This window comes from Quercus robur, chromosome 5, assembly GCF_932294415.1.
Source record: "Quercus robur chromosome 5, dhQueRobu3.1, whole genome shotgun sequence".
Taxonomy (NCBI): domain Eukaryota; kingdom Viridiplantae; phylum Streptophyta; class Magnoliopsida; order Fagales; family Fagaceae; genus Quercus; species Quercus robur.
In genome coordinates, this window is record NC_065538.1 from 60,114,673 (window position 1) to 60,129,688 (window position 15,016).

The 15,016-nt window shown below is 31.3% G+C and overlaps 1 protein-coding gene across 1 annotated transcript; it reads right to left on the reverse strand.

The window, feature by feature from the left end:
* Nucleotides 1-8,265: 8,265 nt before the first annotated feature.
* Nucleotides 8,266-14,779, reverse strand: LOC126726512 (aspartyl protease family protein At5g10770-like). The gene is made up of 3 exons (XM_050431783.1): nucleotides 14,577-14,779; nucleotides 10,205-10,642; nucleotides 8,266-9,635 (listed from the first exon to the last, which is right to left on the reverse strand). Exons 1-3 carry the CDS (start codon nucleotides 14,755-14,757, stop codon nucleotides 8,806-8,808), a joined length of 1,449 nt encoding a protein of 482 aa, XP_050287740.1. The 5' UTR covers nucleotides 14,758-14,779; the 3' UTR covers nucleotides 8,266-8,805.
* Between the last annotated feature and the right edge of the window lie 237 nt (nucleotides 14,780-15,016).

The window sequence follows — 15,016 nt, forward strand, 5'->3', positions numbered from 1 at the left end:
GAGACCAAATGTGATTTACAAAGCATACAAAGTAGTGTGGGTCCCTTCGAAATTCCAATCAGAACCTCAAAAATGTAGATTGGTTCCTAAATCATTGTGAAGTTGACCCAAAAATAATTATTTCTAGAGACCTAGTTAGAACCATAACTAGGGTTCCAGAGGTGAAAAGACATCAACAATATTTGAGGTGATGTGATTTATCTATCTTCATCACTTGTCCAAGTTCCGATGATGCCTCAAAACCATGAAAATAACTGTAACAGGTACTATGTCATTTTGGAGCCACCTTTTGTTTTTGTTTTTTTGTTTTTTTTTTGTTTTTTTTTTTGGCTTGATAAATACTTTATTACTCAATCCAAAAAAAAAGGAACGAAAGAATTGGGCCAAATTCCATCTCTATCCAAAGTCCACAAAATTGAAGAAAGTAGATTTGAGATGTGAACCGGCCCAATCCAGCTTATAGGATAATGGCCTTAACAACATTCTTATTAATGCTCTTATCTGCTAGAAGCTTACCTACAAGCCTTGATATCGCAGAAGTCTAAAGAAAGCATACACGATGCTTTCTTGGTGAAACAAAAACTAAACTATTAGCTTTTAGTAGTAAACATCGAATCCACAAGGAAATAAATTGGAATCCACCAGAAAAAGAATTTGACAAAAAGTATATGTTTATTGATAATAGTATATTTTGCCTTTGATGACTACAAAACATATAAATACTGAGAAAAACGTCTAAAACCCTAATTCGCACTAATTACGCGATTAGGTGACAAAATACTGAAATTTACCAAAAACAGAAAAATTAAGTTAAATGCAAAATCATAAACTACTGACCTTAAGGGTCATCCCAAAACAAGCGGGACTTTACTCTGACTTTTGAGTAACAAGTTATTAAGGAAAAAAAATTACTATAAACGGAAAAATCACAGTTTTTGGGGCCCAAATGAAGAAATTCGCCATTTCATGGGGTACCTTGTGGCAAAGTGATGATTATTGCTCAGAGGGCCATTTCGCTTTAGCCTACCAAATTTGATGCAATTCCAACTCCAAGGCCCATGATTTTCACTAGTGCCTTTTTGTCATGCGCAATGATTTTAGGCAAGCGTAGGAGTCCAGGAAGGCCATGGCGTTTGTACTACATCAAGCTCAGTGTTGAATAGCTCTTCTACAACCCTCTCACTAGCTTTTAACTTCAGAGATTTTCTTAAACATTTGAGTTTACTGGCCTCCGCACTTAGTGCTTCCACTTAATCATTTTGTTGGGACATTCCAGCAAGGCAAAGATGGTTTAGGGGAAACACCCAAACCTTAAATTGAAAAAAAGAAAAAAGAAAAAAAAAAAAAAAAAAGAGGCCAAGGGCAGATTGGAAAACCCCAAACCCTAAATTGGACAAATACAAGGCAAGAGCAATGAGGTTGGGAACTTATAATCACCAAATAGAAGAAGAGGAGAATAATTTTAGGGATAGAAAAGAAAGGGTAAAAGAGAGGAGTGGAAGATTAGAGATGAAAAGCGGTCATTTTGAGAGAAATTTTAGCAAGGGTACCTCGAGCAAAGCTCAAATAGCGAAACCTTGGTGCTAGACCAAGGAGAGAAGAGTTGCCTAAAGCAATGAGCTGATGAGTGGAGCCATCTTTTGTTTATGCATCAACAAAGTCATTGCTTATATAAAGCAAAGCTACAACAATCATTTATAATCCTAATCAATAAAATACTAAAATTTCTCCAAAATGATAATTTCAATTCTTTTGAAAGAAAAGAAAACAATAAAACCAACAAAGAAAACTGAAGGAGAGAATACCCTGAAAAATCTAATAATAATAATAATAATAGTAGATATACCTACATCAAATCCAAAAACAAGGCCAAAAATACTAGCCGTCAAGGAAACACTATATTGACAGCATTGCTTGAAGAGTTCTATAAAATGAAAGTTCTATAGTTTTGTAAAATGAGGTTCTTGCTTATACTATTAACAATAACAATAACAGTAACAGTAACAATAATAGTAACAGTAACAATAACAATGCGTCGTAACCAGGGATTACCTTAGAGCCCATAGGTTAGCTCCTACCCAGTATGCCCCAAACATCTTTAGGATTCTAGAGAGTGTAGACACCCTTAATGAAAAGATGGGCTTAGGCAATAATAATAATAATAGATTTACCTACTTCGAATCCCAAAACAAGGCCAACAATGCTAAATGCAGCTTAAAAACGTGTTTTTTGTAGTGAATGCAGCTATTGCTCATAAAAACGCGGCTATAGACATATTCTATAACCTCATGTTTAAAACGCGGCTTCTTTAGCCTACTTTAAGCCGCGTTTGTACCTAAGACCCGCATGTTTTGTAGTGGCAGCAAATTTGTGCATAACAAATTTACAAAAAATTTTGAATTCAGCAAATATCACAAAGTCATACATCATGGCTCCCTATTTTTTGTTAAGCAGATGTAAGAAGATCATTGCAACCATTCAAACATTCAAGACATCCCAGAATTTCAGTCATCGAAACCACAAAGAAATTAGAAGTTACAAATAACAGCACTTCACAATTCTTAAGGGAGTATCAATTGAAATTATTTAGAAGGACCATAGGTTAAAAAAAAAAAAAGTGCCTGCAAAACAAAAACATTTCACTGTCAATTTCTTTACTTAAGACTTTAATTTAGAATCAAGTAAACCCTCTTGTTAAGTTGTTAATTGAATATAAGAACAAACACAAAGCACACAGCAAAGTTAAAACTTAAAACTTGGCTTTCTCTTCATACCATTGGAGCTTCCAAAAAATAACAACTCTATCTCTATCTGCCCAAACTACCCAGTGTTAGAACTCTTTCCCTCTATCTCAAGCACCCTCCTATAATGTAATCAAGCAAAACAATATAACATTCAAAGGACTTCTAAGTTGCATGCTTTTAAATGTAATGCAAGGCAATAAAAGAACTCTTAACTTAAAATAGAATACAATGCAGCCAAATGATAATTCATACTAGCAGTTAACATATTCTGATATTCTACGCAACTAGGTGCTATTCTTATAAATCACAGGCCATTTACTGAAAACCAAAAATGTCAAGGCTGGCACACCATCTTTTTTGATGAGACAAATCAATTAATTATGCACAGGTATTATTGAATAGCATGGATGATAAAATTAATAAATAAGCAGCCATAACTTGTATCATTTATGTTAAGAAATTTAAAAATATTCAAACCGTGATAAGAAAATGGTCTCTCAGAAGCTGTAGATCGAGAGTAACAACCTATTAACAGGACAAAAATGAAACAAAATTATATTGCTAAGCATATGTTCTTGTCCATGGCATTGCCATGTCAAATAGTATGCATAATCCTTAGACAATAGTTGTCAATTAAATAAATAATAACCATAAGCTCCAAAGGATTTCTCTTTCTCTTGTTGGATAAATGTAGTTTTCCACATCATAGCAATTGTTTCATGACAACAGCGGGAAGAAAGAAAGACAACATAATAACAGCTTTGTTTTTAACATAAGCTTCATGATACGATGACAATTCTTCAGCAGCTTTCCAATAACAACATAAAACACTCACCACAAAAGGGTAATGTTTTATATCATTTATGTCAAATCAGTAATAAAAATTATTCCTAAACTTGAGGTTGAAATGCCTATCTAAATCCCTAGGCCAGGAGTGACATATTAGCAAACTTAACTACCAAATCATTTAACCAGGCAAAAATTATTAAAAACAATAAAGTACATCAATTTATTAGTGACTTAACCATTGAAAAAGAGCCAGAAAAATAGCGATTTAATCACTTGTAATATTTGAAGTGTGCACATTATCCTTGCACAGACCAGAAACAATCATTGGAAAGTCGGAAAATTAAACAAAGCATGTAGTTATATCTGATTTATAACTTAAGCTTTTAAATAGAGCTAAAAGAATAATGGCATTGAAAAATCATAGAATTATGTCAAAAATTTGACTTCGACTTCTGCTGTATACAAAAGTAATGAGTATTCAATCATACCAAATTGTCTATATCACTAGCCACTTATCAGCAATCTCACTAAACCCAGCCATCTTATATCATACAAAATCATATATTTCAATAATTCCATGATTTTCAGCAAACTCACTAATTCAAGCAGTTAAAACGTATCTTTAAAAAAGCATAAGATCAATGAAATATGGGTGCAAAGAATATAAAGCCTTCGTTGCATCGAAGAAATCCAGAGGCAGCATTATCTTATAGAATCTCTCCTCATTGATGGCTATGGACAAAATCAAACTCACAGTACACAATCACTCAAGCAATTTATCAAACATATTGTGAGCAACTTTTCCAAACTTTAAAATTCTAGGGGGGAAAAAAAAGCCATCGGGTCGGAAATCACCAGTTATATGAAAATGGTGACAAAAGCATATGAATATATTATAAAATCATAAACCCAAATTAACCCAAAATTAAACAATAAAACCAAGAGAGAAATAAGATAAGGATTTATCTATGAGAGAGAGATGGATGTGAGAAATATCGCACAGAAAAACTCTAGAGCTTCCCACAGGCTTTTCTCGCACGTGGCCGTGTGGATATATGTCCACGTTCAGTGCCGCCATAACGTCACATTCCGGCAAGTCCTCTTCGTTCCACGTGGCCGTGGGGTTGGTGCCGCCGTGCTCGTCCTCATGGGTCTTTGCCATGTGGACGCCCTTCTGGACGTAGACTATAGCGTAGGCTCTCATCTTGGTCACGTGCTTCACGTTCTTGAGGTCCTGGGCTGAGATTATGAGTACCTCTTTCTCTCTCAGTCTTTGATGCGGTGAGTTTCTTCGTTTCTAGTCGGTATTGTAGTCCATTAGGGACATGGAGCTTCAAAGGTTTAGTTCAGTATCCCTTTTTTCAAGTCGGTATTTAAGAAAACTTCTCAAGCTCGGATCAGATTTTTTTTTAAAAGAAATATCCCTACATCCTTTTGATTAAGTAGAAATAAAATTAAGTGTAAGTTTGGATAGTTTTTGCGTGTCCAACGGTTTTTTGTGGTTTCCTACGCTGTACTTGTAAGAAAAAATAACTTTAAAATTGGATCTCATAGTATTATTTATATATCTAAAAATTATTTTGTTACGGTATTTTCAATTTTCAACAATTAATAGTATCTAAACAGACCTTAAAGGACAATCTGGTAAAAATATAACCTTAACTCCTACAAAAATATTGTCTAAAAAATAAGGTCACTCTCTTATTGATTTTCAAATTTCTTTATTTACTTATAAATTAGATTCTCAATATAAAATTATATATACACAATAAAAAAAACACAGGTTTTTTTTTTTTTTTTTTTTTGGCTACGACAACTAAAAAAAAAAAGCCTCATCGTGTGTGATGAGGAAAAAAGAAGAAGAAACGTTCTGGGGTTAATTGTTGAAGTCCTAATTAACCAGTAAAAGGGTTTCTGTTTTATTATTACTCAAAATTTAATATTTCTTAGGGACAAATATCGTCCCCTAAGCAAGATTAAATTTAATTATGTGCTATATTGGACCATGCAACCATATGCCAACAAAAAAGTGTTAATTTATATTGAGTTTTTTTTTTTCTTTTTTAAGGTCCAATTGAAATTGCCGGCAAATGTATAAAGTTTAATTTTTTTAAACTAGTTTTCAATATGAAATAATATTCTTATATAGAAACTAGTCGCAAACTTGTACTACGCACGGAAATCTACCTATTTATATAGTAGACTAAAATAATTTTTATAAAATCCTAACTTGATTATGAAATTATACTATCACATAAATTATTTCAAATATTACAAAAAAAAAAAAAAAGGACCCAAAAATATCGATGTTAAAACTTCAAAAATGACAAAAATTAAAGAGTCAAAATAGTCAAAACCTACAAATTATAGAAACAACGTAAAAAAATGTTACTATAGTGTTACCTTTAAAAGAAATAATTCATCACTATAATTGTGGAAATCTGTTAGATAGTTTCAATATTGCAAAATAATATTTCAAAAATTCATATGTTAAAACTTCCGAAATTCCAAAAAATATAAAAAAATAAAAAAGTTCATTATTTAGAAATTATTGAAACAAAACAAAATGTATATATAACTCCACAATAGAAAAATATAAGAAACATATGGGTTACCTTAAAAAAAATTCATAGCTATACCTGTAGAAATTTTCCCAACGATTTCAAATATTACAAAAAAAATGAATCCAAAAATACATATGTTAAAACTTCCAAAAGGCAAAAAGAGTTAAAAATCAAAAAATTCAAAGCCTACAAATTATAGAAACAAAACAAAAATAAAAATAAAAATATGTGACTATATTGTTATAAATTGAACCAAAAATTGAAGTTTGATAGATCTAAAAGCACCCACAACTAACATTGGATAGCACATGATCAAAAAACTTAAATTTGTAAACAATCTTAAAACCAAAGCAATAAAAATTGAAATAGCATATAGTCTTATTAGCCATAAACACCTACGAACTACAAAGATTCATCATATGATAGATCTAAAAACACCCAAAACTAATATTGGATAGCACATTATCAAAATCTTAAATTTGTAAGCAAATCCTAAACCCAAAGCAATAAAAATTGGAACTGCATGTAGCCTTATTAATACCTATGAGCTAAAAAGATTTGTCCTTTCTTAATTTATTTCCTGATCTTACATGAAGTTAGCTCTAGAGAAGTTCATCATGTTGGGATCGTGAGCCATGAATTGGTTCATCAATTGTTGCTTTTGGATCTCATCTTCTCCACAAATAGTTTTTGGTTTACACGTTTGTATTTTGGGTTTTAGGTCTTCTACCCAAGCAGTTCTTAAATAGAAAAGAGCAGAGATGGTGGGAGAGTGTTATTGTATTTGGCTAGAAGTTTAACTTGCATTAGGGTTTTTTTTTTTTTTTTCATTAATTAATTTTAATATTTATTTAATATAGGACTAAATTAATGAGAATAGCTAAGAAAATTATCTTATTTTTGTAGTGATATTTTATATTTTAATTATGGGATTTAAAATAATAATAAAAAATCCATAGCACTCGTTTGGTGCAGCCAAATCTATTAATAGTTGCACTTACCCCATGCATGGGAAAAGAATTAAGATTTAAATCCTGCCTCCTCTTTGTTGTAATTATCGAATTATTAAAAAATAAAAGTTTGTGTTACGTAACACTGCACTTAGCCCATGCATGGGTAGTGAGCCAAGTTTGCAGAGTAAACTCAGTGAGTTAACTTGGGACCATCAACAGGATAAGCTTAAAGTGGCATGACTTGCTTGGGACTCCACTTTATAATTATCTCGTTTATCATCTATCTCTTAGGATTATCTTATCAAATAAACTACTTCATCTAGTGAGGTTTATCACTTAGGATTGTTGGGTTTATCATTATCGCTTGGGATTGTTGGGTTTATCATTTGGTTGTTTAAACTTTGTGATAAGCCATTTGTTATCGTTGTTATCTTTTAGCAATAGCAGTTATCATGTTTTGATGTAAGCCTATATATATGAATGAATAAAGAATGGGCATGTGAATTTTAAGCCAAAACATTGTGGAGGTTGGTTTGTCCTCGAAACAAACCCATTGTGTTAAGTAATTTTACTGTGTGTGCGCGCATTGTTCTATTTTCTCGACCACCATAGCACCTCCAGGCAAATGCGGAAAAGGATGTGGTCGTGGTGACCATAACAGTTTGGAATATGGTAAAAAAAACATAAATACATTTCATTCTTTTAAAGAGCTAGCACAACATGATCTTACCCTCATGATTCTCTAAAATTTTATGTTAATTTAGCATAGTATTCAATGCCTATTAGAATACCATTACTAAAAATTCATTAAGATGAAAGCAGAGATGGTGAGCAACTACTTTATTTGTTTTATTATTCATTGTATCTGGCATATAGATGCATTTGGCTTTACTCTGATTGTTGTATTCAACATTTATAAACAAAAATTTATTAGAACTATTTTCTTTTATCCATGTAAGATTTTAGGGACAACAATAATTAAATAATTCATTTAAACATGAATCATTTGGGATTTTAAGAATTTTACGTTGGGGTTACTAGTATATTCTAACCTAAAATCAGTTATCATTATTCATTCCATGGTAAAATAAGATTTTAAATAACCTAACACCATTTCAGTCAAAAAAGAACATACCACCATATTCACTTTTACATGTATTAAAACTAAAATTTCATTATATAAATGAAGAGGAACTTGAGGAGTTCTGTCATAGATTTCCTCTAATTTCGCGCAAATTTTATTTAAATAATTCGATAATTACAACAAAGACCATCATATTTCTACCACTCACAACTCACTACATGGGTGAGTTGTGGCACAAGTTGTGTCACTTTATGTAACACAAGCATTATTCATTCTCAAAAGGTCTAAGAGAAACCTTTGGTAATTACAGTACATTTGAGTTAATCATGTCCAATGACCTTCATTAACATTTCCATTGATTTTATCAATGGATTTATTTATTATATCTCAATCCATAATAATTCTCACCACGCGCTAACACAAAGGTTTTCTTTGTTACTCGCTCACTTTATTATATTATTACTATGAGAATTGTTAATGGATGTCCTTAGGATAATGGTTAACAATCCATTTAAAGAAAGTTTTTTTATGGGAAAAGAAAAAAAAAAATTAATATTTTAACAGTTTTTTTCATTCCCATAAAAGTGATGTCAAAACTTTCTTAAAATAAATTGTTAACCATTACTCTAAGGGCACTCATTAATTAGCATGACCCTATTACTATTACTTCATTAGCTACACCCACCAGGACGAAACCCAATCTTCCTTCCGACAACATCATACACCACCTCTAATCCTTTCTGTTGTTCGTTCCCGAAAATGGCAATGTCGCTTGGATTACTATTTCCAGCAAAGGCTAAACAAGCTTCTGTTTGGCTCAATATATAGAGTATACCCACTTTGTTCAAATCTACGCTCACACCACCACCGAAAAAAAAGCTTATGCTTGGAATTGAAACAGATTGGCTCTTGCTAAGGTCATAGCATGTATCAAATAGCGAAGAATTTGAGCTTGTCATCGAATAATTACGCATCTTTTCTCGAAATGATGTTCGCAATGCACTGTATGCTGTAGGAGGCAAACGTGTAATGATTGTCCCAGAGTCAATTATGGTACCAACGGTCGAAAAAACCGATGTGGGAATTGATAATCTTTGTCCACCCACACTTATTCCAATCAAGTTGAGGCCATAGAATGATGGCCCTTGAGAAAGCGTTAACAAAGGTGTGAACTTTACGAAACTCGAAACTTCTCTGCCTTTTCCCAAAGTAAGGTATCCCATTGAGCTAATTGTGGAAGGAAGACAATATGAGAAAAACTTCTTGTACTTTTGAGCAGCTTGTTGAACAAGAGAAACTTGGCCGCGACCAAGGCCTAGCAACCCTGCAAATCCTTTAAAGAGGCCTTCGTTGTCTTGGCCACAACCGAATATGAAATTGTCCACCACATCTGATGTTATAGTTAGCCTCTCTGTGCTGAAATATCCAGCTGTAAATGAACGGTCACCATATCGCACAACATATATGCACTTTGAGTTGGAGGAGCATTGTCGTGGGCTTCCTGCAGCATGAATAAAATTTCGAAATTATAGTATCAAATTAACAAGTTTACTATTGCTTAAGCTCATTTGGTAAAATTTTCTGTCGTCAAATAAAAGATCTGGGATTCGAACTCCAAATATACAAAAAACTAATTGGTATCTTGAACTTGATGATAAAAAATAATTATTATAAAACAAACTTTACAAGTTGAAATTCAAAAAGGTGTATGTGTGACTCTATACCTAGTCTCTAAATAATTTGTGTTTTTTCAATTATTGGGTAAGAAGTTCTCCAATTTACTTTTTGCAAAAGGGCAATGCTTAGGACACTATTAATTTTACTAGACGAGTCAACATATCTAGTTAATAATCTTTCTGAAATGAAGCGAAACCAAACTCCCCAAATACCCCCCTATTTTTTTTTTTTTTTTGGGGGGTCAAATTTAGGTCAAAATCACCAAACTTTGGAGATTCTAAATTCATCATTATGTTAGTGTTTTGTTGACTAGCTAGATAGAGAATACATCACAAGAAAATTATTTTAATAAGCGAAATTTGTTAAAAATGAAATTATATTTATATGGTTTACCTGTTGCAGAAGTGAGTTGAGAGCACAAGGGTGTAGGACATGAAATGTTGGTGTAGGATGTGGATTTGGATGGATCAAAGATTGGGTCTACTTGCTGATAGCACTGTCTAGCGCATGGTTTACACTGTACCCAAGTGAGGTCGCTACCAGTGTCAAATGCAAGTGTTTGATTTGTTTTGGGAGTGCCAAGGCCCACGGTGACAATGTAGTTACCCGTGCCGATGGTGCCACCGGATTTAGCTGGAAGGGTGGTGGCTTGAGATTCTCTTAATTTGTTGCCATCTAAATTCTTAGAGAACTTGGAGTGGATTGAGTTCACCCTAGATTGGTCTTGAAGGAGGATTTCAGTGTGATTAAGAACCAGTAATTGGTCTTTGTTGCTTTGAAAGCATGGGCCATATTTGTGTATCACCGTTAAGGATGCCTCCCTTTTAGGACCTGAACTTAAAATGGATCATCAAATTGAATTTGGAACAGTACATTCATAAATGTATATTGAATATAAATGAGGATCAAAACAAAACAATTCTTGCATTTAATCATTTTTTTTTTTTTTTTGCTGAATCTTGTATTTAATCAATTACAACATGTTTTTACATAATTAATTATGTTAGATTTGTCAAAATGATAAATTTTTTAATTGATAACTTCGTTACAATTGTGCTTATTGATTTTTCAAATTCTGAAACGTTGCTCAATTGTCTCATTGTTGATGCTACAATGATATATAATAATTTAAGCAACTTCAACATTTTTTAACTACATGAAATTCAAAATTTTAAAGAGTCAATTTAACATGAATTTGAGCTAACTAATAAAGAGTTTCACTACCACCACGCACCTTTGATGAGGTGGTCACTCTACAAATATAAGTGCTTATGGGGTGTGGGGAGCAAAGACCAGGGTTCAAGTCTTTAGGAAGGAGTTTCACACACATATACACTTAGATTAGACTAAAGTAGAATTTCACTAAACTTATTTAATACTTCAAGTAATATAAATCAAGTTATACATTCGTTTTTAGAAATTAAAAATAAAATTGGTAAAATAATTTATTTCATATCTGTCCAAGAAATTATTTTTATTAATTTTCTAAATAAGCACTGTATTTCTTGAAAATAAATGTCATAAACATGGCTTTTCTTTCTTTTTCTTCTTCTGTCAAAGTATCAAATAAATGTTTCCTGAAAATAGTTTTAGATGGCCTTAAAATAGTTTAGTCAAAGGTTAGGATACCACTTTCTTATACATAAAAAAGTTTTAAATAAGTTAAAATTATTACGCAATTAAAATTTTACATAGAAATATGGTATATATATTTTTTGATAATTTGATAATTAAAATAGGGGATGTGAGATTTGAATCTCGGATGTTTTTGAAATAGTAATATCATAATGTGTTAACTAATTAAATTATAAGGCTCCTAACTATTTTTATATTTTTTTAAGTTTAGATTCATGAGTCTACGTGACAAGACAAAATTAGAGATGATGACATTTGTCACAAATATTTGAAGTCCATTTAAATTATAAAGACAATTAGCATTAAAAAATAAGTAATCACCGAACACAAAATTGGAATGTAATTAGAATCTAATTCATCTTTTTCTTTATTCTTCCCTTTCCCTCTCTTGTTCTAGATTTTTTTTTTTTTTTTTTAAATTTTTTGGGATGAACCGGAAAATTTTCTCTACAAAACCAAAACAAGAGGCAATACAAAACAGGAGACAACAAACTAACCAACAGGCTGCTGCTCCTATTTAGAAGTGATTTTTACAAATTCAGCAAGAACATGGTCTTAGTGTACGTTTCACGTTAGCTTATTTAACTTTTTACTAATTAGTTTTTGTTAAAAGTGTATTGAAATATATTTGTTTTTTTGAAGAAAAAGAGTTTTAAATAATTGTAATTTGTACCTTAAAGCTAAAAGTTGAAAGAAAAAACTGATGTCAAACGCACATTACAGCAAAATAACCCAGACATAGCAGACTACAAAGACCATTTGGCTAGCACATAAAAGCCCTAATGACTTCTCTTGGATCCATCTAAAAGAACTTGGAAGCCCAATATTTAGTATCATCGCAGATCGAGCACTTCAAATCTCCATGGAATATCTTGGGGAAGGGCCGGGCCTTGTCTTCTTATGAAAAGTAATAAGGAACGTAGTCTTTTCATTTTTTTTTTTTTTTTTTTTTGAAGACTACATTAAAAGGAAGCAAAAAAAGGGAAGAAAAAAAAAAAATCTCATTGGTTTTGTTTTAAGGTAGCACTTAGAAAGGCATGTTTCTTTATGTACAATAGGTTTTTAAATTGAAAATAATTCAATTTTTTTATAATAATAAAATTTTAATAATTGTCCCCACAAAAATATTTATAGTGAGTGCAACGGTCCCAAAAAAAAAAAAAACACTCAAAATTATCTAATATTTCACATAATATACCAAAGTTTTTAAAAATTTCTACATGAGAAAGGATTGTGTATTATGGTTGGAGAATGCTCCTCACTAATAGCTATTATGTTGGTCAAAGATGTAATATTTGTTAATAACGTCTTGATTACCTCAATAAATGCTCGATGTGGGACTCATCATATACTCATACAATACACACTCAATTAATATCCAATCAAATTGAGGCATCACAATAAAAATTAACATATGTGGAGAGAGAGGGAGGATTTTTTTAAAAATTTTTTTTTTTTAAATTAACATATTTGATATGCCTATATGTGGTGAAAAATGGAAAGAAAAAAGAGTTATATTTAATGGTTTGTATGGATTGGATTTGATGTATTTTCAACCCAATTCCACATCTTTTAGATTGAGAAATTATAACCCAACTTAACCTATGATAGTTTTGAAAACTAATTCCCACCCCTCCGATAGTGTCACCCATAGATTCGGGTTAGGTTGGGTTGTCAGCTATTTTATTCTATCTAATAAAAAAAAGTGGGTTTTCATTCAACCATTAAACCCATTATTGAGCAAATGAATATAATTTAAACAATTGAACAATAATATTACAATTTTATCAAAACAAATACTCAAAATACTAAAATAAATCAAACAAATAAATTTAAATAAAGTCACAAAATCCAAAATAAACGAAATAAATAAATTTTCAAAAAATTATTAATAGCATTTTTGGTGTCTAGTTACTTGTATAAAAAATAAAATTCAACCCATACCCGACCCAACCAAGCTTTTAATTTATTGAGTTGGTAGATTGAATACACACTACTAATTTTGTTATATATGGACATGTTGCATGCAAAACTGATAGCACATACGACACCACATATCTCAAATTTTTATTGTATAACCGCATTTTCTCTAATACGAGGGGGAAAGAAAAAATAATTTCATTTAAACTTTTTCTATAATAATTAGATGGATTAAATAAAACAGATTCTGTTTTATACCTTATTACATGTCTATCTTTCTCTCTCAAATCAATTCTTTTTATGATCTACAAGAAAGAGACAATGGTTTTAAATTTTAATATCTAAAAAGAATATATTAAGAACGTATGAAAGGTTTTTTTTTTTTTTTTTAATTTTTACAAAGGCTTCGTTATTTAATCAGAAAAAACCTAAGAACCGCATGCATGTAGCTTTTAATGGAAGAGATACTAATGTGTTTTGCAATATCTGATATTATGGAATTTTGATTTATTCTACTAAATAATTTCAAATTGTTCTATTTCATAATTGTGTACTTTAAATATTAATCTTATTTAAAATTCTTGTAATGAGTTTATTCTTTTGATTAGGATTTTTTTTCTCATGTTTTAATCTTATCAACTTAAAGAAAATCCTAGTTCTACCATTGTTTGGGAGTAATGCTATGATAAAATTAATATTTCCACAACTTTTAAATTGGCGAATTTTTATTGGAACAATGTTACTTTTATTTGGATGTATTATATATTAACACAATTTTTATTATGCATCCATTATAATAAATTATGTCAATAATTGTGAGAAAGAACTTGCAAAAAATGTTTTTTATTTAACAATCAATTCCAAAAGTTGTGAAAAAATGCCACGTCCTTAGACTTATTGCATTGTTCCATGAACATTCTTTTTGTTACGATTCTTGTTCTAGGTTTCTCCACTTGACTAAATTGCATTCCTCCCAAATTTATAGTTTTACAGGTTCTGTGACAATAAAAGCGAAAAATCTTTTTATCTTTTTTTACCCTCTAGTTTTTTGCTTTGTAGGAGGATCAACGACAATAATAATAATAATAATAATAAATAAATAAATAAATAAAAAGATAGAGATAATAACAACGGTGATGATGACGATGATCATATAATACAATCAGAGAACTTAATTATTGTAGAGAGAGAGAGAGTGCGTGTATTAAACCTTTGCTAGAAGCGTTGCAGGTAGTTGATGGTATTAGAGAGCTGACTTGGACAGTATGATAATGATGAAGTTGGTAGTTTTCTGCACTCTCTCTTGCTTCATGGGCATGAAGGCATAGAAAAGCAGAGAAACTATAGATATAGAGGATACACATAAGGAGGGAGGAGATGCGACTAGCCATGGTTTAGTTTTTTGCTCAAAACCTGTACTCCTGCAGTCCTATTTATAGTGGTTTCGCCTGTTCGTATTCTGCTACTGCTAAGTTTTAGTCAGTTAAACTATTTGGCTTTTTACTGAATTACATGTCTTTAACACTGCTTTATGACCAAGGTGCACTTTTAGCATAATAGTCACCATATAAGTATAAATGCTTAAAGGATGTGAAGGATAAAAACTTGGGTCACTCTATAAGTATAAGTTACTGTGGGGTAAGAGGAGGG